Source organism: Schistosoma haematobium, chromosome ZW (assembly GCF_000699445.3).
Source record: "Schistosoma haematobium chromosome ZW, whole genome shotgun sequence".
Lineage (NCBI taxonomy): Eukaryota > Metazoa > Platyhelminthes > Trematoda > Strigeidida > Schistosomatidae > Schistosoma > Schistosoma haematobium.
Window position 1 is genome coordinate 65,609,234 of NC_067195.1, and position 22,100 is coordinate 65,631,333.

Here is a 22,100-nt window from a genome sequence, read left to right on the forward strand (position 1 = left end):
TTGGCGGTAAACACTCAGGGTAAATGTCTTTATTGATATGCAATCGACAAGCCTGATTGATTACATTGAGTCAACAAAGAGCCTCATCTGCCAAACGTGTTTTTACCCTATTTAATGAGGTAGGAAAAGGAAGGAGATAGTTTCGTTCACAGTACTGAAGTCAGTAGCGAATTACCAGTACAGTGTACGAACGTTCCAAACAGCGCGATTGAGATAACTAACCCAACAGGAATTATATCACCGCTCTGCGAACGGACATGGTTATGTACGCTACTTTACAGACATTCAACACAATCGACCACTTGTAAATGGAGTGTGCATGTATGCAATTATTAAGTGTCAGTCATTTTAGTCAGTACAAAAGTAGCCTACAGAATTAGGATGACTCATTAGGGTTTTGTATATTCATCTAATATCTTATCCAGTACAACTATATTCAGTCCTGCCACATAAGTCCACAAAAAATTAGCTAATAAACCATTTACTCAGATTAGATTAGATTATCAGGGTCACAGCCTACATCAACAGATTTTAGTGTTCAAATTCATTACAGATTTATGAATGCTAATCAAAGTAAGATGTTAACTGACTGCGGTATTTATCTTTAGCTCTATGTGTAAATGTTAAGTTGTTCAGAATAACGATTATAAGTGTTTCCGTTCAGTTTTTTATCACCTGCAATACAAACTAAATATTCATTGGTTTTACTACCTCATATGTGTTCGATTTACTGTGGTGATTTTTATCGCCTTCCCAAGAGATATTTCAGGATGTTGAAACTGCATTCAATAATGACACGTTAAAATTTTACAGTTACAGCTACCACACAAAACCAGCCTGGATAACTATAATTTTTTGTTAATCAGTTTATGGTGTATTTCGGAACAACACTGGAACTTTTTTCTTATGGATAGAATCTACATGATTATAACCTAAATTTTAACAAACATGAATTCAGCAGCAATTACTTTCAAATAAAGGACTCTATTACCATGGGAGATGATGTGGGATTCGAACTAACAAAATCATGATTGAAAGTGAAGTGCCTAGATAGATGAGGGTACAACAAATGTCTATAAGTTCGAAAAATATATTCGGTAGTTCGTTATGTGAATACTTACCTCGTCAGTTTGATATTGCTTAGTATTGTATCCGCTACTGTATGAACCTCGTATTTTATTATTTGAACGAACTGGCTCTTTCCTAGATGAATTATATAATTGTGTGTAATGAGCATTCGAATAATTCTTTTGAGGTTGTTTATGATGAGGTGGATAATAACGATTATTGGGAGGATTGTAGTAATGATGATTTGGTCGGTGTTGATGTTGATAATGATGATGTAGAGAGCGTGGTTGTTTCTGAAATTCATTAATAAAAGAACGACAATTAAAAGGAATCTTTTTTAATTTATCATATTTTTTTGACGAATCAGAAACTAATAATAAATCATCTGATTGCCATTTAGATAATGGTACAGATAATATTGGATCAGGTAGAATAGGCCGATCTACAATGAAATTCTGTGCATATCATATACAATTGGTGTATAAGATATCACGATTAAAGTAGAAAGAGATTGATAAAAAAAGAAATAGAAGAAGGAGAGATGTCAGTAATGTGTTATGAAATAAACCATAATTAAATCATAATTTATACATTGAGTGAATATAATCCACAACAGGAAAATATTTTAAAAAATTTGATAAGCGCACATAAATGAGCATGGAATCATTATTACACAGAGTAGTAATCATCCATAACAGAACAAATGCAACAACGAATAATAGCATGGATTCATTCATATTGTGTATCGGATACAAGCAGAACAATCAAATATGCATAGATTATATTGCGTTTATGCATAAGATCAGAAATATATTACCCATTATATATGTATATACATATATAGAAATGGAGTCCAAAACGATGAATATGAGTGAACATCGGCACAAGGATTTGTTAAAAGAAAGGGAAAAAAGACACAAGTTTTTTATTCAGTAAATGAAATTACGTGTGCCTTGAGATCAGTGAAATGAACCAAACTCAGTTGTTGTAAATATAGATTAAACTATTTAGATTTATTTTTCATGTGATGTTTTGTTTTAGCTTTATAGAAATATAATAGATGAGCTTCTCTGACTACACTATAATTTTTAGTAAACTTACACAAACTGGATTCAGAAATGCATAAGTTCTTTTAGTTTAAAATGCACAATCATTATTCGAGGTATTTTCGAGAACTATTTTACGAACAGCTTAAACTTCCCATGTTCCGCGATGCTAGTCATGAACATTATGAATTAAATATCACTGAATAGTCGATGATAGTGTACTTTGATATTCCTTGCTATTTACTTCTTATATCGATCATATTCGTATTTACAACAAGGAAGTCACTGTCAAGCATCAGTTGATAGCTCATAAAGAATTAAGGCTGATTTTCGAAGTGGGATAAAATAAATCACTAGATCATGCCTCTATAGCAAACTAGTTAGACATGGAGAAATTATATTCAGAGGTCATTTGAAGTGACAGTAATTTTGAGCACTTCTTTAAGTTGGGGTAAAGGAATCACAAGAAAGTTACGCGATCTTTATTACTTGAAAGATAGGAAAGGTTTAGTATTTTGATATCAGAAAAATGACGGATTGTTGATGAAAATTAAAATTGTTCATGATGAATTTCCTTTATCTCTAAGTGACCAGTTTTCATATACTTAAAACGACAAGTAATATTTTCTGAGTACCTGGATCCTGAGCAAAATATAGTCGAATGATGTACATGATAAATATTACTTCCCTTAAATGTATGGTATTATATAAGTTCTAGTCAAATGAACGCCTATTGACATACATTGATACCGTTCAGAATGTTGAAATAGATTAAATAGGAGTTAAATTACGCAAAGACATCGAATACTTAATCTCTATTCGGTAATAATTAATTAAAATTCCATATTCATTAAAGTGTTGTTGCTATGCTCTGAATAAAGACGAAACAGATGTTCAACGCTCGTTTATTTTCGATCGTTCTGGAGCCGTGTCAGTTTTTAACGAAAAGCATTTTCAACTTTATCGAGAAATCCCCTAATAAACAATTTGATTTATTACAAAATCTATGAATACATTTCAAGTGTTGAATATAATACAAATATAATATTTACAGATAACCATTTTGAAAGGTTAACAAAGAATCCATAAATAAACTAGAGATATCATGTAAGATGAGATGCTAAATGATTCTTCACTGGTTTCATTTTTTTATATTAAGAAAGGTATAATAGGAGATGAGTAAAATAGCTTATTATGTATAAAATGATATAGTATAATTATCTGATATTTACCCGTAATCAGAACGAGGCAATAGTTGTAAAACGTTTGGATAAAATCGTAAATCCCTTAGTGAAAATATTTAGTTAACGAACGGTTAAATGAACAATTTATCAAACGATGTGAATAATTTAATTAAAATTAATGTGTCTTTGTTCCCAAGAGAAACTAAAGATTCTTTGATAATCTAATAATTTGACATTCGAAACAATAAAAAGTAAAAATTAAACATACGAGAAAATTAAACTAGGAAAGGATGTTAAAATCAGATAGTGGTTGGAGGTAGTCAACAGGAAACCCTGGACCCGGGTTTCGTGCTACTTGACACTCGTCAGCAAGGTGTACCTGTAATCTTGAGGGAACTGGTGCTCCCTGGCGGATTCGATCTCGTATCACCCAGCTTCACAGTCAGAGACGTTACCACTGAGCTATCCGAGTCGCGACTGACCTCCTGTAGGACTGAGATGTAATCACAATTGATTGATCACTGGGTGGTGGAGCACCAGTTCCCTCAAGATTACAGGTACACCTTGCTGACGAGTGTCAAGTAGCACGAAACCCGGGTCCAGGGTTTCCTGTTGACTACCTCCAACCACCATCTAAATCTCAATATATAGTGCCCGCAGTGTCGAGTCACCTAGACTGGTGGCCACATTGCAACATGATCGATAGCATTCGATCTACATTAATAAGGACTAGACAAGCATGACATTGATCACCACCCAGTGATCAATCAATTGTGATGCCAAAATCACTAATAAGTCAAACATTTGGCCATATCTAATTGGTTTTCAGGTTTAAAAACGACATTATAGCTAGTATGTAGACTATTTGTGTCAATATTTGGTCTAAATTATTCTAAACATTTAATTTATTTTGAAGAAACAACACTAGAACGTTCTCTTCCATAAATATTGAAAGTAATCCATGAATGGAAATGAAATGTCTTACACCGTGGGAGCAAGGGAGTCAGTGGAAAATGAAACTATCCTCATAAAAAAATTTATCTTTCAGATGTTTAGATGTATAGGGTTGACAACATTTTCACGTTAAATGGTTAAAGGTACTCGGCAACACTAATCAACAAGATACATCTGCAATTTTATAGGAAATGATATTTCTTTGTGGAATACCAACCGGTGTTATACAAAACGTTGACCATATGTATTAAATGTGAAGTGATCAAGCCTCAACCGACTGAGTATTTTAGAAAAAAAATCCGTTAAATATGAAGTAATTTACAGGTTAATAACCATTTGTCTAGATTGTTTCTATGAATTTTGGTGATCTATTTAACTGAGATAACAACAACTCCCCCATTACTTTATAATATATCACCTAAAAATAGTTCGTTTTCTGAGTAGTTGAGAAAAATATTCTAAAAGTGACCTTGTGTATCACCTTCAACTAAAACCCAACATAGTAATGTTTCGTATAAGACTTGATTTTTCTCCGCTAATCAGTTACTATAAAGTAAGCATTAAAATGTTGGTTGGTCCTTGATTTTGATCGAGTTCTATGGGTCAATTTCATAACATGAAAGGTAGGTTAAGTAATTCGATATAGTGATGAACTTTTTTCGAACTAAACTACTCGAAACTCAAAATCTAGGTTTCATGTCTCATGAAACTTATTAGTAAACTTGATTTAGTAAATTGAGGAAAATGATATTCCTTTAAAAATGTAAACCTAGATTTTTGTATTTAGATTTTTATATTTTAACTATTTTACGTTGAATTCGTTTGATCATATTACAATAAAGTAAAAAGTAAACATATTATCCTGAAGAGGCTTCGCTTATTTTGTTATGATGTTGTTCAACTCATAACTAATCGATTGATAAGAGTGATGTTTTAACTTTTATCAAGTAATTTCCGTCGACGACCTAAGTAATATGATTTGATAAATACTTTATTAATATTATGAAAATAAAACTGTAAATAGTTGTAACATTGTATTCATCTTGTATTTTTATAAATAAAATCATGATTAACATCATTGTACTCTTAATCAGATAGTCACTCATTTTTACAAACACTATGTGATGTCAAAGAAAATAGGTTACTTATAGTTCTAAAAAACACATGACTAAGACAATTTATGGAAATATGATCAAATATAGTGTGACTGAAAATGTCACAACTACAATCTTTGATAGATGAAATTAGTCATTTTGTAAAGTAGTTCATTCAAAAATTTATAAATTGACATGTTTATAGTGTGAATAAATGTTTTTAAAATGAACTTGAACATGTCAACTGATAGCCGCGTAGAGATTAAAAGTTATATATATATATATATATATATATATATATATATATATATATATATCATTAACTTACATCCATATTGATTTCTAGTTTGTACTTCGCAATATCCTCTGGTGTTAAATCATCAATATATTCATCACCAGAATGATGACGAATTTTAGAATCTCCTGAGAAAAGGAAAGAAAAAAAATGAAAAATAAGCAAATTGTGCACATCAGTCAGTCAGCGGAATTATTTATTGATTAAATTATGGTTTAATAGTTTATGTACTAAATTTCATTACATGTATCTCCTTCTAAATTCACAAAGCCGATGCCCCTTCTAACAACCACAGCAACAATTTATATAGGAACATGGAATGTTCGGACAATTTATGTAAATGTGAGAACCAATCAACTAGATACGGAAAGGAAGAGATACAACTCGTCAGTTCTCGGAATAAGTGAAACCCATTGAACACAAACTGGACAGAAAAGATTAGATTCAGGGAATATGCTTTCGTATTCTGGTCACGAAGAAGAAAATGATCCACACACTCAGCAAGTGGCTCTGATGCTGTCCAAACAAACATGTTAGGCACTTATAGGATGGGAATCTCATGAACCCAGGATCATCAAAGCACCCTTCAAAACAAAGAAGGATCAAATCACAGTGAATGTTCTCCAATGTTATGCACTCATCAATGATGGCAATGAAAACGACGAAGACTAGTTTTACGACAGGCTGCAATAAATCATAGCGAAGTGCTCAGCAAAGGACTCGACCATCCTGATGGGAGACCCAAACATCGGAAGACCTAACAGTCACAGTGGAAAAACTGCAACAGAAGGAAATGTCAAACAACTATATGACGCAACGGAGGAACTGGTAGGGAAACATAGTAAACCAGAGAGACCAGTGTAGGACAAAGAAGGCAAGTCAATCGCTGAGATTCAAGGACAGAGGAACAGATGGGTAGAACACTGTAAAGAACTCTCAAATAAGTCAGCTCCATCGGACCCACCGCAAATCGAAGACGCACACACAGACTTACCTATAGATATCACTCCATCAACAACCGAACACATCACAATGGCCATCAGACAAATCAAGAGTGGAAAAGCAGTAGAACATGACAAAATACTACCTGCAGCACTACAATCAGACAGAGAAGCAACTGCAAACATGCTCCACGTTCTATTCAAGAAGATTTGGGAGGAAGAACAAGTGCCGAAAGACTGAAAAGAAAGATACCTCATTAACACACCAAAAGGAGATCTGAGCAAGTGTTAGATCTACAGAGACATCACACTGCTATCATTACTGGGAAAAGTTTTCAAGTACTGCTGAACTGGATGAAAGATTCAGTAGACGTCCATCTTCGAGATCAACAGGCTGGATTCCACATGAATGGCATTCATCAATATACATCAACTTCATTAACTAAGAGAAGGAGTTTGGTAGTGTGGGGAGGAGGACCTTTAGGAACCTTCTCCTACACAATGGTCTGTCTGAGAAGATCGTCAGCACCATACGAAATTCATACGACAGATGACACTGCAAAGTCATGCATGTAGAACAGATGACGGACTTATTCCAAGTGAGGACCAGAGACAGACAAGACTGCCTACTCTCCCCTTCTTCATTCTACTAGTGATTGACTGGATTATGAAGACCTCCACATCTCAAAATAAGCACGGAATACAATGGACAGCTTGCATGCAACTAGACGATTCGGACTTCACAGATGACATAGTCCTTCTGTCCCATACACACAAACAAATGAAGGTCAAGACAACCAGTGTAATGGAAGCCTCTGCATCAGTAGGTCTCAACATACACAAGGGAAAAAGTAACATCCTCAAGTACAACTCGAAGAACACCAATCCAATCACACTTGATGGAGAGACTCTGGAATAGGTAGAAACTTACATGTAACTGGTCAGCAGCATCGTCGATGAACAAGAAGGATCCGATTCAGATGTAAACGAAACGATCGGCAAAACAAGGACAGCATTCATACAGTTGAATAACATGTGGAACTCAAAACAACTATCAGCCAACATCGAAGTCGGAATCTTCAATACGAACGTCAAGACAGTTCTACTATTCAGAGCTTCATCTTCCAGAACTACCACAACCATCATCAAAGACGTACAAGTATTTACAAACAATTGTCTACACAACATACTCAATGTCCGTTGGTCGGATACCATCAGCAACAACCTACTGTGGAAGAGAATAAACCAACTTCTATCCGAAGAGGAAATTGGGGAAAGACGTTAGAAGTGGATAGGATATACATTGCAGGAGTCATCAAACTGCATCACGAAGCAAGTACTATCTAGCAATCCTGAAGGAAAACAGAAAAGAGGAAGACCGAAGAACACACTGTGTAGAGAATTGGAAGTCTACATCAAAAGGATGAGTAGCAACGGGAAGGGATTGTCCAGGACAGAGTTCTATGGAGAATGCTGGTGGACAGCCTGTTGTGGATGCGGAGGAATAGACCAATAATTATCATGTTAAGTCCAATGGTGTCCTTGGACTTTAAATGCACATTCCCTATTGGTCGATATATGTTCACTTGTTGAGTATTGTACAAAATGTTGTTTTCTATTTTTATGGTACGATGTGGTATGCTTGATTAGTATATAAACAAAGTATGTTTGAAATATAATGATTCATATCTCCGAGGCTGTGGCTTGTGTTCTGGACTCAACTGGCTGGGCTGGACAGGGAAGCAGGACCAATCAGGACTGTAGGCCGTTCGTTCGTGTTTACGTATCACTGTAGTCGATCGATAAGTACGCTGCTCTCTAATTTTCCAGTCAAGGACACAACAATTAGCACAGGGTAAAAATCGACAGCAACCTAAAGTCATAACACAGCCTATGCTACTCGACGAGGGGTAACAGGTGTAAGTAGTTAAGTCTACTGTGTTTTCGTGTTAAATTCGCTACGATACTAGGTTGAGAAAATGAGTGATGTAACTATACAAGATAGATGGATTATGGGTAGCAATAAGATCCGCGATGAGAGTTTTGCCCACTTATGATTTCGTTGTTCACCTGAACCACAGTGTTGATGTTCACCCTGATATTTAATCTATACAAAATGAGTTAGTGAAATGAACTATTTCATAAAAAGTGAATTATTATTTACATCACTTCATAAAAAATAAAACACAAACACTTGACAAAGTGAATATCAGCACACTATCCATAGTTGCATATTTTCACTTAATTGGAAAGCTAAAAGATCGGATCAAAACAAAACATATCATAGATCCGGGAATTCAAATGCAACAAACAATGAAATTATCGCGTTAGACTTATGTTCCACTTTTACTGAAAAAAAAACAACCAGTAATTTCAAACGTAACCAGATATAACCTTAGTTAACGGTTGATAAGCTTGTAACTAATTTATTTTACTCACCAATCAATAAAATTTTTTGTTTTGACAGCATGACTAGATTCAAGTACTAAAAGCCCAATAAATCATTATGGTAGATTTTGATAATAAAAAAGGGCATTAATTTAAAAAAAGGCCATATACAAATTCACTATATTCGTATCTGGAGTAAGAAGATTTACAATATATTAATGACTTATGAAAGTCTCATTTTATTAAAGTGCTTATAACCCATATTCTACACACAACATTATACTGATTGTATAATAAAAATTTAAATATTGACTAATAAGTGAACTATTTGAGTGAAACAATGAAAATTGAACATATGGTAATGATACATGAGTACATTTTTTTCATCAATTACTTATGAATGGAATAGTTTATTGTCATTGTAATAAACAATATATAACTGTCAGTAATTAGTAACAGGTGAAGTGAGAACAAGAGTGTAAGTAACTTGGTTGCAAATAAGAACAGTCATTCTAAAGAGATATATTCTAAAGAAAATTAATTACTAAAATAAATTATTATTCAAAAGTACCATTAGAAAACAATCGTAAATCGAAATTCTTAGTTATCAATGGAATATTAGTTAAACAATCATAAGAAGTAGAAACTTAGTTACGTAGTGAACGAGAACATAAGTGGGGACAATCGAATATATGTGAATACAAAATTACGGAATATCTTAGTAAGATTTGAGAACCACACAGCAAATACTTTATTTGCAAAATGTCAATCAGTCGTCTCAGACTTCATTGTCTCTTCATTTCTACACCAATCATTCCTTATTCTTAACCTTCTACCTCGGGGCATTTCACATTCGATTGATGATACATACTACTTATATCTGTCGACATCAGTAACACACACCACAGTTATTCCTGATTTTAAATAAATAACAGCTTCTTCATCACCAACTGTATTTACTCAATAAATCCAACCTGATCCAACTTTTGTAATACAGGTCTAATAGATGGTCTAAAGTCAAAATCAATCTTTAAATCATACAAATCGTACTGTTGTTTAAGTTATATTCTAAGGTTCTATTATACGCAACAGTGAAACTATTGTAATACGTAACGAAGGTTACTTCAAAATCCTTACTTCATAAATTTGTTAAAGAGTTTTAAAACAAATCGTCTTTGTAATTAAAAAACAGAAATGAAAGTGATGTGTTTCTATCAGTAAACCGGTAATATACTCTCATTCGAATGTGACACATTTTCCAAATATTTTTAGAGCAGAAATATTGGTCTGTCACTAAATATATTCGAACTACTTTAAAACCCTCCTACCTAATAGAGATCGCATTTTTTCCACACCGGTTAAACTCTTTTTAAACTGTAACTAAAGCAAACTGTCGAAACTTCCCACTTCTATGAAAGGCTCTAACTGAACATGTGTACAGAATTTCACGTTTCTTAATGAATTAACCAACATACGTCAATGGCTGATAACCAATACTACTAGTAATATTTATGTGTGTCACTTTTATAATACATATACAAAACAAATTCGCTAGTTTCGCGAATAGTCATAAATTATTAGGATGATTTTTATGCTACACATAAGGATGTACAGGAAGTTAGAAATCAGAAAAATAGAAAGTCCACTTTTCCACAAGGCTTTGTGTGTACATTAGCTTGGCACTGTTTCGATAAGTGATTCCTTTTTACCTGAAATGACAAAATACCATCTAACTGTCCATTAAACTACAAAACGAGCACCATAAAAATTTAGTATGTGAAACAAATATAAACGGCAATGTTGACGTTATTTCAGAAGATAACTTCAGTCAATAAAAGACGAATTTAAAATTTATGAATAAAATCCAATTGTCACTCATCCCGAGAATTAATTAGTCAGTTAATCATAGTCATTGTAAGTTCTGCTTCGATTGGATATCGGCCTAAGCTCCCATGATTCAGATCAATATATTTAGGAGGAAAATCAGCAAAATGAAAAGCTAAGGAGAATACATTTCCGCTATAGCTGATATTATTTAAACATCAGTAATACAGCTAAAATGACTATGAAATAATTACTAGAGCCTATCCCGCCAGATAACTTCATGGTTAACTAAGAAAAACATTAAACAAAAACATGAAGTCCAGAACACAACATTCTATCCCAGGTATTTAGATAGTACCTTTATTATTTGTGATGATATTAATTATAAATAAGAACTTTCGTCTAAATTCGATCGAGTAGTTTCACAATATTTTGGCGCCGAGGTAATGTGAGACATTAAAGAGGAAGAATGTATTTGTTAATGTTTGATTAGATTTCCTTGAAAAAGCTTGGACCGGATTGCTAAGCGAAACGTTGGATTTATTTCAAAATTCATTCGCTGAGATTTTACAAATACATTCTTCCTCTTTAATGATATTAATTATGCTTATCGTTCACTCTGTTACTTCAGAAATGTCTATGTAAGTATAAAGTTTACAGTGGAATATAAAGGAGACAAACAATCTAATTTTTTTTATCCCGGTGTAAGATGAAAAAATGATGAGTCTACTGAGCAAAGAGTATATAGGAGAGAAACGGGGATGAGAAAGTACTTAAACTATGATACCATCTGTTCTGTCAGTTATAAATAGTATCTAGTTAAACATTTATTAACATAGATAGAATGTTATGCTCATGCAAAAAAAAGTCAAAAGTCTTATGAAAACTGAACACCTGAAGAAATTGATTGAAAAATATGAGAAAGGGCATCTCAAAGATTATAAATAACCCATTGCCTGTAAAAAAAGAAGCTTGTCTTTTGTTTAGGAGAGATGAAATTTCGGAAAGAATCAGTGTGGTGTTGGAAAGAAGCCTCCTAGGGATACATCTGGTCTCATCATTATAAAACTTTATGTTCGTTATACTGTGGCGGAATATTATTAAAACTACTCCTAAAATTCATACATCAGTCACCGAGATAGTCGTTAGTACTACAATTCACAAAGGTGTATAGTTTTCAGAAGGCGATACGAAGTTGTTGCAACACTTTATTTTATCATAACACAGAATAAACGATCAACAAGCACAAGGCGCGACAGAGGAGCTGATAAATTAATTATTTCAACAGACCAAGTTAATAGAACTAAACAATCACATATATCAGGGACGCTAATGAACCATCAAACAGTTTAAGCAACTAAGGTTTAAACAAGAGAAGCATATGTTTAGGTTGTAAAATATCATCAATCGTGCATATTCTTACAAGCTGGGAATACATATGAGTAAAGAAATACAAATTATTACTGACAAAAATGACACTGTCTGTCTGTTAAGTGATTCAATTAAACGGCTTATTTAAACATATGGAAACTCAAGTGGGGATGAGGGTTCTATAATACCTTCTGAAGATGGTTCACCCTTCCAACATCAATTGAAGTTGGGTCTATAAATCCACATGTACTTGTGGTAGCAAGTATGTAGGAAGATCGGAGAAAAGGGTTTCTAAACACCACCCTAAAGACCAACATCTGAAAACCAGTAAATTCTTCACAAGCTTATCCGCCAGATACCCAAAGTATAGTGGACATAAAATGTGCATCAGTAGAACATTCAAAAAAATTAACAAACAACCAACATCAATTTTACTCTATGTTTTAGAGCCCAATGCTATCAAATGTTTCATTTCTGACCTATGTTTGCAGAAGGGAAGTGCGCTAAGCCTTTCTCTGACAAATAACCTTTATGATCTTTTAACGTCTATTCCTTTTAATTTTTCTCGTCTACCTAATATTATTGACACTCACGTATTGATTTGATTATAACCTTCATTGTGATTAGCTAAACCTTTTTTATTTTGGTTAGTATTTATAACATCATTCCTCTCCTGAGTATAAATAGACTTCACTCTGAACTATGTTTAATCACGTATCCTGTTTTTCTTACTATGATTTTCGGTTCTATTACTACGAGCGGCCATCTCAACTTCATTAACTAAATTATGTTAAACCCATATTTACAACTGTATTACCCTATGTAATTTTAGTCTGTATCTAATAAGAGGTCGTAGAGTAGAATAAATTAATTTCATTCTGCAAACATTGTTATTCTTATTCAGTCCAAAATATTGATAATAGAAGTATGTTAAATACTTAAATACATGATCGAAAAAAAATCGGCACATAAACCCTATAAAACAACATATTTATTCATCATATGAGAAAAAACATTCCATCAGGTAAATGGATACACAAACATTTCTTATCTCGTTAATGGCCAGGATTCTATTCTTTGAAACGAAAAAAATCAATAAACGTTTGTCAGTAACTAAGCCAAATGCCTCATGTCAGTATTGATTGCTCACATCACATGAATTGAATATACTTCAATAAATATATTTTCATCCTTTATCACATAAAGAATTAAATTGCCAATAACTTCTACAAACTGAAATATTTCATTTCCAAAATGAATAATTACGACTAAGCAAATTATTATTTATATACAGGATTTTAAGAAAATGTTTATCATTTCTATCTATTTATGATATTTTGAGAGATTTCGTTATCTATTAATAAATATAAACAACTAAGAAGAACGAAAAATACATTGCGTATAATAAATCATGACAATAAAATTACTTAGAAATATGTATGTTGTAAAAGGCAAGTAAATTTCAATTGAAGATGGTACAAGGTAATATTGATTAGTTATGTGAAATATTATTAACCTTACATCAAAGTTTTCATATATATTTTCATAAGATTAACTTTTTAGTTGCATAGAACCAAATATAACATTTTACTTTTGATGGAGTTTTGTTCTCTGAACTGGATGGTTTGGTCGTGGAGCTTTAAGCCTGTCAACGAGAACCAATCAACATCAAAGTGTACAGGACAAGCTGTGAAGCATATGTGGAGAAATTCGAACACTTCAATTCTACCTGAAGTTTGTGCTGATGATGTCGTTCAGAAGAACGATGGAAGCTCCACGATCAAACCATCCAGCTCAGAGAACAAAACTCCATCAAAATCACTCACCTGAGATACAAATCTTCTCCACCATCTCAATAACATTTTACAATTATGCAGGACTAGAACAATGAAACAAGTTCCAAGTTTAAATAATAAAATTTAAATTAGAATAGAACCATAGTACTCCTTTTACTAATGAGATGCCGTAAACATTCACTTACCCTAAAAAGGATGTATTTGTCAAACTTCCATTCAAAGGGGATGATCTTATTGTACAGAGTAGGTATTGACTAAGGGCCAGGATTATACTGACCATTCCAGTTGTCAAGTTAATAATTACATATGAAACTAATAAAAAGCTACTCAAAGAAACTAACTTATATAAAAGAAATCCTTTAGTTCCCTCCAGTAGCATCTATCTTTTCACCTGTATCTGCAGTAGCATATATGCTGAATGAACTAATATGTTTTTAACTAAAGGAATTGTGAGACAGACATCCAAGAATTTAATCCTGAATGACTTCAAACTGCCTAGCGGTGTCATAGGAAAATATGTATTATATACAGGTCATTCAGTTAGATAAACAAAATAGTGACAGACATCTACGTTAAGCAGAAATAGGCGCTATTCATCGTCTCAACCCGTTTGTGTCTACAATTTCATGGTGATCGAATCAATGCTACCCATCCTTTTTTTATTTCTTCTCGATTTTTCAAAATATTTGAAATTCTGTTTTGGATATTTGGTCACAACGTTTTTTAGTAGCAATAACACTTTTATTGCTTATTTTAGTCAAATAATTGTATCTCATTCACTTTTATACTAATTAGCCTTACTACTTCGAGAGTGTTTCATAAAATTGTTAACCTCTTATCAATGTAAAAATCTAAATATGTCCGTTTTCCCATACTCTCTTCAACTGCTATTATTATCACTATTATTGTAATAACTTTACCATTGTTATTTGGTAATTACTATTACTTCCACCATTTTGTCTAACAACTTGCACATGTTTCTTGTTTTTTTTATTTCAACACATAGATATTGGTACAAAGAGGCACCAAATACATATGCGCCACACAAATCTCATTCGATATGTGTGAGGGCTGTGATACAGTCTGGGTTCCCAGACCGTAGCAGGTGGTTTTCTTAGGGGGCCACAGATCGAGCTTTTGGTCTAAAGGTCTGATCCACAAGGCAGTGGGGCATCGTAAGGAGATGTAGTCCCATGGAAGCCGGTGAACAACAATTGGTTCATACGCCATTTGTTCCCACAGGATACTGGAGCCCATGTTCACCATTGGTTTGGAATCCGGTTAAAGCGCCGGACATTCGCTTTTCGTCCTCTCATTTTCGTAAACAACACCCACGCCACGAAAAGGCAGTGAGTAGGACTTCCCTGGCAGAGGCCATATACGCGTGGCCGTGTGAGAGCATTTCGAGAGGGAGCGAGAGCATTTAGTCCCTTCACTTATTAATTGAATTTGTATGAATATGAGAAAGTATTTGAAATTATTTTTCACTAGTGAACTAAATGACTTTATACAAATTACACACAAAATAACATGAGTGAAACATTTTATTTATTTATGTATATGGAAGATTTACAGCATACGAAATTAAATAATTTCACTTTATCCCACAATGTACGTTGTTGTTTTCTCCCTTAAAAAAAAGCTTATCAAAGGAACTAATTGAGTAAAACAAAAAAAACTTCTAGAATCATTAGATTATGATCGACTTCCTCTATAAATTGTAAAATAAAATAACAAAATAAGTTACAAAGACAATAAAAAGAAATAGGTGTTAACAAGTGACCACTTTCATATCTCTGATGATTTAAATGATTAAACTGAAAAATTTTAAATCACAATGAATGTATTTTACAGCTAATAAGTAGATCGATAGGTATGAACTCTAAGAAGTTAGCGAAATTATAAAGAATTTATACATCTTTAATTATTTCGTAATTTTTGAGTAAGAAGTTAAATCTTACGAGTAGAATCCTTACACCAAGTTACTAAATCAGTCAATAGAAGGTACTCAATTACACAGTATCCATGCTTTACTGATATGTAACTGTCATGGAGAGACAACTATATTTCAGTAATTTAGTTGAATTAGTCAATCTACTGATACATAATGTGAACTATTGATTAGTCAAAATCAGTTACTTCATTTTATTAAAATTCCATTAGTGGTCAAATACTTATATGACATATCTAATCGCAAATTAGATTTGGCTTTGAACAGCTGAAATACTTTTTTATCACAGTCTTACTTTTCTTCCTCGCACCCAGTAGTATCACTATTTGTTTCGTAATATAGTAGCAAGCAAACAATTGTATCCGTAGTCATAACGAGTATCAGCACCAGTATTTTGACAAGTGATTACAGTAACAGAATTCTATCGATCACGTTTGTAGTATATCCATTGGGATAGCTGACTTGGCATCATAGTGCTCAGTAGAAGTAGGTAGCATTCACAGAACTTCAGACTGAAGTTTCATACTTTGCAGACATAACTAATAATTCAAAAGACGATAACCAAGATTCCATGACCTCTCCCTTTAAATAAATACTTCTGACGAGTTCAATCTGCTTAAATACTTTGTATAATTTTCAGCTTTATGAATTTAACAAATAAACCCGACTTAATACAGCTTTTAAAAAGACATATTGTTTTTTCTTAATTCACACCAACATAATGGAAATCAGTGTTCTTAAGCGAATTTCAGTATCTTAATTGTTGACAGTGAGTGACCAAGGAAAGTTACAGCATAACACTTTGGAATTATTAATTAATGCCTTAATCCAATTGATGAAGTAATTAATCATAGGAATTATTGTATTTTTATGAATACATACTAGATGTAAGTAGAATTTATTCAATAATCAGTAAATACAACTCCTTACAGTTTATTGTCTTCTATGAAAGTTAGCTTAGTTAAGTGTTAGAAGTGTACATTGGTGACTGAAGTAGACTGCCAATCAAACAGATAACAAACAACAATGGTAAATTGTATAAACTAGTTTATTTTAATCACTGGGATATAATCGTTACCAACTATATTCTCCGTTATTCTTATAAGACTATCCTTTGATCCTACATATGACTTTAAATCGCTAGTCATTAAATAATCTAAACATACTCATTAAATCATAAAACAATTTATTGGTGAATGAATCATTTTCAGAGTTCATTTTCAAAGCCGTAAAATCATATATAGATTTGATAGATTATAGGCCAACAAAGATTGTTTCTACCCAAATTTATTGGTTGTCATTCACACATCTCTTAGATTTCAACTTAACGAAATTCACCGTTATCACTATTAATTTAAGTATTCAAATTTCACATAACCACTAATCAAATTCCAACAAACATAAAATTATTCTCAGCATAGTTTTTGAAGTTTAGTGAATGTTATAGGTATAAAAAACCGACCTGAATTGATTGAAGCAGCTACCCAGTTAAGACAAGAAAAATTGGTCACACAATATTGTAAACCACTTGAAGTTAGACATATATACCACTGGACCCAGATTAGGAGTATAGAGATTAAGTGTTTGCATTAGACCAAAAGCACTGAGTTCAATTCCCAGTGGCTGGGTCGTAGGCGCGTAATGCAAAGTAGTCTCACACTAGGACAGAAGAGCTTTGGAGTGCTTCTGGTTTTAAGTGCATATTTAACTTAGGCCGGTTTGTGATACCAATAACAGTGAGATTATTCGTTGAAAATGAACTCACAGAATGAGTCGCATAAAAACCGGTCTTTCAGATGATCATGTATATGGCCTTGGATTTTAAACACCTTTTTTCGCAAATTCGCCCCCGAATGCCCTGGTACGCCCGAGGGGAAGGAGATTTCGTTCTCCCTCTCGAAATGCTCTCATATAGCTACGCGTATAAGCCGTTGTCATGGAAGTCCTGCTCACTGCCTTCTCGTGGCAAGGGTGTTGTTTACATAATCGAGAGGACGAAAAGCAAATGTCTGGTGCTTTAACCGAGTTAGTGGAAACAGAGGGTTCACCTAGGGGAGTTGGAAAACCCTGATTCCGAACCAATGGTGCACAAAGGCTCCAGGATCCTGAAGGAACAAACGGCGTATGAACCAATTATTGGTCACCGGCTACCATACAACTGCATCTCCCGACGTTGCTCTATTGCCATGTGGATCAGACCTTTAGGCCAAAGGCTCTGAGTGTGGCCGCTTAAGAAAACCACCTGCTTCGATCTGGTAACCCGGGCATTATCACAACCCTCACACAAACCAATAACTGCTACTGGCGTCATTGTTATTGTGTGGCACATGTGTATTTGGTGCCCCCTTGTATTAATGTTTGTGTTCAAATAAATAAATTTATGACACTTCAAATCTGATGGAACAGACGGATTATTATTTAGACGATGACTAATATATTTTGCCAATAATCAAATTAGTGGCAGTGTTACTAAATAATTTCCAAAAAAACAAGAATATCAAAGTAATATGGTCAAACAAAGAGGCAATGACTCACCTATGACGCGCCAACATGATAGTGAATTATTTTTTGTATATTTAATTAAGGTAATAAATTTTTCAATTGGCTAATGAGGTTAAATATAGTTAGCCCCTGATTCACTTTCTTTTCTAATGTTGTATAAGGTATTCAGACAAGTTAAAAACGCTTTAACATTGAATTCAATATTAATCATTATTTCTCATAGTAGATATAAATCCTCTAATATCATAAAATGGTATGATTCACAGTTGTTTGGATCTGGTTTGTTACAGTAATATCAACAAGCTTTAGCGTGTTTCAACAATCAGTGTTTGGATTTTTGAAATGTAGGTAAGAACTTATACTACATGAGCAAGACACATCATATTATCATGGTTAAAAATGTCTTCATGACATCATAATTATAGTTGTGTGAACGCATATAATGTAATCTAAAGAAGGGAGTTTTATTGAGGGATAAGATCGCGAGTTACTCGAAATCAATGAGTGAGAAGTTACTAAAATACAAGTAAGAAACGAGACAGTAAATGGACCGTTTACATTAACCACTGAATTATTTCCTCCCTCTTATTTGTACTATTCTCTCGTATAGAAAATATTATCAGCATGGGGGTTGTGTAGATTACTAAGTTTTTGATTGAAATCATGAACCGATTGATGTTAGACCAGCGTTGGAAACCTGGACGCACCGGACGACCGTTTCGTCCTATTGTGGGACTTCTCAGCAGTGCGCATCCACGATCCCGCTCGCAGGATTCGAACCCAGGGCCTTCAGTCTCGCGTACGAACGCTTGACCTACTGGACCACTGAGCCGGCATCCAATAGTGTTAGTGTCTCACATCAACCAATCCTCTATACTGATAATTAACATGTGCTCACTAGTGACTAGCTTCGTGAGGGAATTCTCGGAGTTCTAGTGAGAAGACGTGACCAGTGGAGCTAACCCGTGTCGGGTAGAGACAGGTATCTACCTCAGTACAATGGAAGATGGTCGCGCAATTTTGTGGATCGGTTGATGTTAGACACTAACATCATTGAATGCCGACTCAGCGGTCCAGTAGAAAATATTAGTTCATCAAGGACTTCGAAGTAATCAACTGCTGATCTGACTGCAGATCACTTGTCCAAATCGCGACAACTGTTTAACGATTGCACTGTGCAGTAAGTTAGTCGTATTTTGTTATAGGATTTCATACAATTATGGACTATCTGAGCTGGATCGTTTCGAATGATTAAAGAGATTACCACTAACGATCAACTCACCTTTTAACTTTTTTCCCAGGATCTTTGCCTGCGTTTGCTTGATTTGTCTACTTGTATCCCTTTGAGTGGATATCACTGTTACCAACTGCATCTCCTACGACGTGAATAGGGAGTTAACCAACAAGGTAACTTCTCATACACATAGTTCCCTTTATCATTTTGAAAAGAGCAAGAACAAGCATTCTAGCAGAACAGCATGAATTCATTTTTATTTCTACATAAGGTATATATTTACAATATTCAGTCTATTAAATTTATTTACACCCTTGCTACACTATACTAATATGTCTTCAATATAACTTCCAACTAAACCCTCTCATGTAAATAATTTAAACCCATTATGTAATCATGATTTTAAATATCACAGGTTGTAAGCAGCTGACGAGAACCAACGAAATAAAAATACCATGCTATTCTGCTAGAAAGTAACTCCTGTCAAATTTCGGCTACATGATTTTTGAAAACAAAGATTTAACATTGCTTCGTCCAAACAAAGGCGCTAATATTATCCTTATGGATTGCATTTATTACATCAACAGATTATCTACCATACCTTCACATGAACATAAGTTCTCTAAAGAATCTACCCGAGAAGATATAAGTAGGCGAATCAAGCAAACACAGGCACAAGTCCTGGGGAAAATGTTAAGAGATGAGTTAATCGTTAGTGGTAATCTCTTCAAACATTCGAAACTATCCACCTCAGATGGTCCGTGATTATATGGACTCCTATAATAAATATAACTTACTGCACAATGCAATTGTTGAACAGTTGTCGGGAATTCGACAGCTGACCCGACATTGATTTCTTGGATTTGATTGTTTTAACAACTGAAGTCCTTCCGCTTTAATAAATAACATTTACTGATAAGCTGATGATGAACAACTGAAGGGAACAGAAAAGAAGAACTATTTGTCTAATCGCTCTAAATATTGGGAATTTTAAGTCGTGTTTCAAATAGGCTAACCGGTGTAGGTCGTATTACTAATTTATGCATATTGTAGAAAACCAGTCCGGAATTTACACCATCATACCGTAAATCAAAACAACTCAAATAAACTACCATGGATCGTAACTACTTTTACAGAGGAGGGTCAATTAATTAGGGACATTATTACCAGAAAGAAAAGGAAATTTTACCAAACGAGAGTTCATCACATAAATACATAAGTTGCTTTGATGATGCTGAGAATCTGCACATGATGAAAGTATGATTTATTGCAGTTACCTGACAGTAAACTGCTTTAGAATGAAGCCAGAACTACAATGCGATAGAATAATATGAAACCATTTTATTTCGTGGTTTCTGCTCAGCTGCTTACAACCGTATTTGTACTGAAATATATGTATGAATAACTACGTGTGAGGTCATTTTGTATGGATATCGAAAGCGTAGATGCTGTGAGTCAGTTATTATATTGAATTCGAAAATTGATAAGGTGAGTTGCGCAATAGTAACTGTTATTATTAATTGTTATATCCTAGTGAGCCATAAAGATACAACACTAATGTTTGTATTTTGTTACTCAATATCCACTGAGCTAAATGTTATTCTACCCACTTTATGATATCTTTTCAATCACCTAATTCTTAATTTTGTGTAATCTCTTCAAACTCTATATAATTTCTATACAATTTACCTTATCAATTTTCGAATTCAATATAATAACTGCCTCACAGCATCTACGCTTTCGATATCCATACAAAATGACCTCACACGTAGTTATTCATACATATATTTCAGTACAAATACGGTTGTAAGCAGCTGAGCAGAAACCACGAAATAAAATGGTTTCTGTTGTAACGGGTGGACTGCAGGTTAAATGGAGCAGCGTTTTATCGATCGATTCAGTGACACGGAAAAACACGTAGTGAACGGCCTAGGGTTCTGATTGGTCCCGCTTCCCTGTCTAGCCCAGCCAGTTGAGTCCAGAACGCAAGTCACAGCCTCTGAGTTATGAATCGTTATATTTCAAACATACTCTGATTATATAACAACCAAACAGACCACATCGTACCATAAAAAATAGAAAACAACATCTGTACAATATTTAACGAGTGAAATAAATAATGGCCAACAGGAAATGTCCATTTAAGGTCCAAGGACATCATTAGACTTAACATGATAATGATTGGTATATTCCTCAGCATACCTAACAGTTTCATATTATTCAATCGCAATTGTAGTTCTGGCTTTATTCAAATTCATAAACGGAAATAAGTGTACCAAACTGCTTGTCCAACTACAAGTCTTACAATCGACAAGATTGTAATGATCATCGATACTGAGCTTATCAACCGGTAAACAGGCACACATCAAAGGTAATTATAAGAGGAAGGTTTCTGAGCGAATTCGAACGAATCTACATCTTACAAATCTAAACACTTTTAGCAGCACACTAA

The 22,100-nt window shown here is 33.9% G+C and overlaps 1 protein-coding gene across 2 annotated transcripts in view; it reads right to left on the reverse strand.

The window, feature by feature from the left end:
• MS3_00004169 (uncharacterized protein) overlaps window positions 1–22,100 on the reverse strand; it is a 46,801-nt gene that overhangs the window by 1,490 nt on the left and 23,211 nt on the right. The window contains exons 6-7 of one of the 2 annotated variants that reach the window (XM_051212068.1): window positions 5,675–5,769; window positions 1,122–1,523 (exon numbers count right to left, since the gene is read on the reverse strand). In XM_051212068.1, coding sequence (XP_051072207.1) covers window positions 1,122–1,523; window positions 5,675–5,769 — 497 coding nt within the window. The remainder of the gene's footprint in view (window positions 1–1,121; window positions 1,524–5,674; window positions 5,770–22,100) is intronic. The other variant, XM_051212069.1, reaches the window with a different exon arrangement.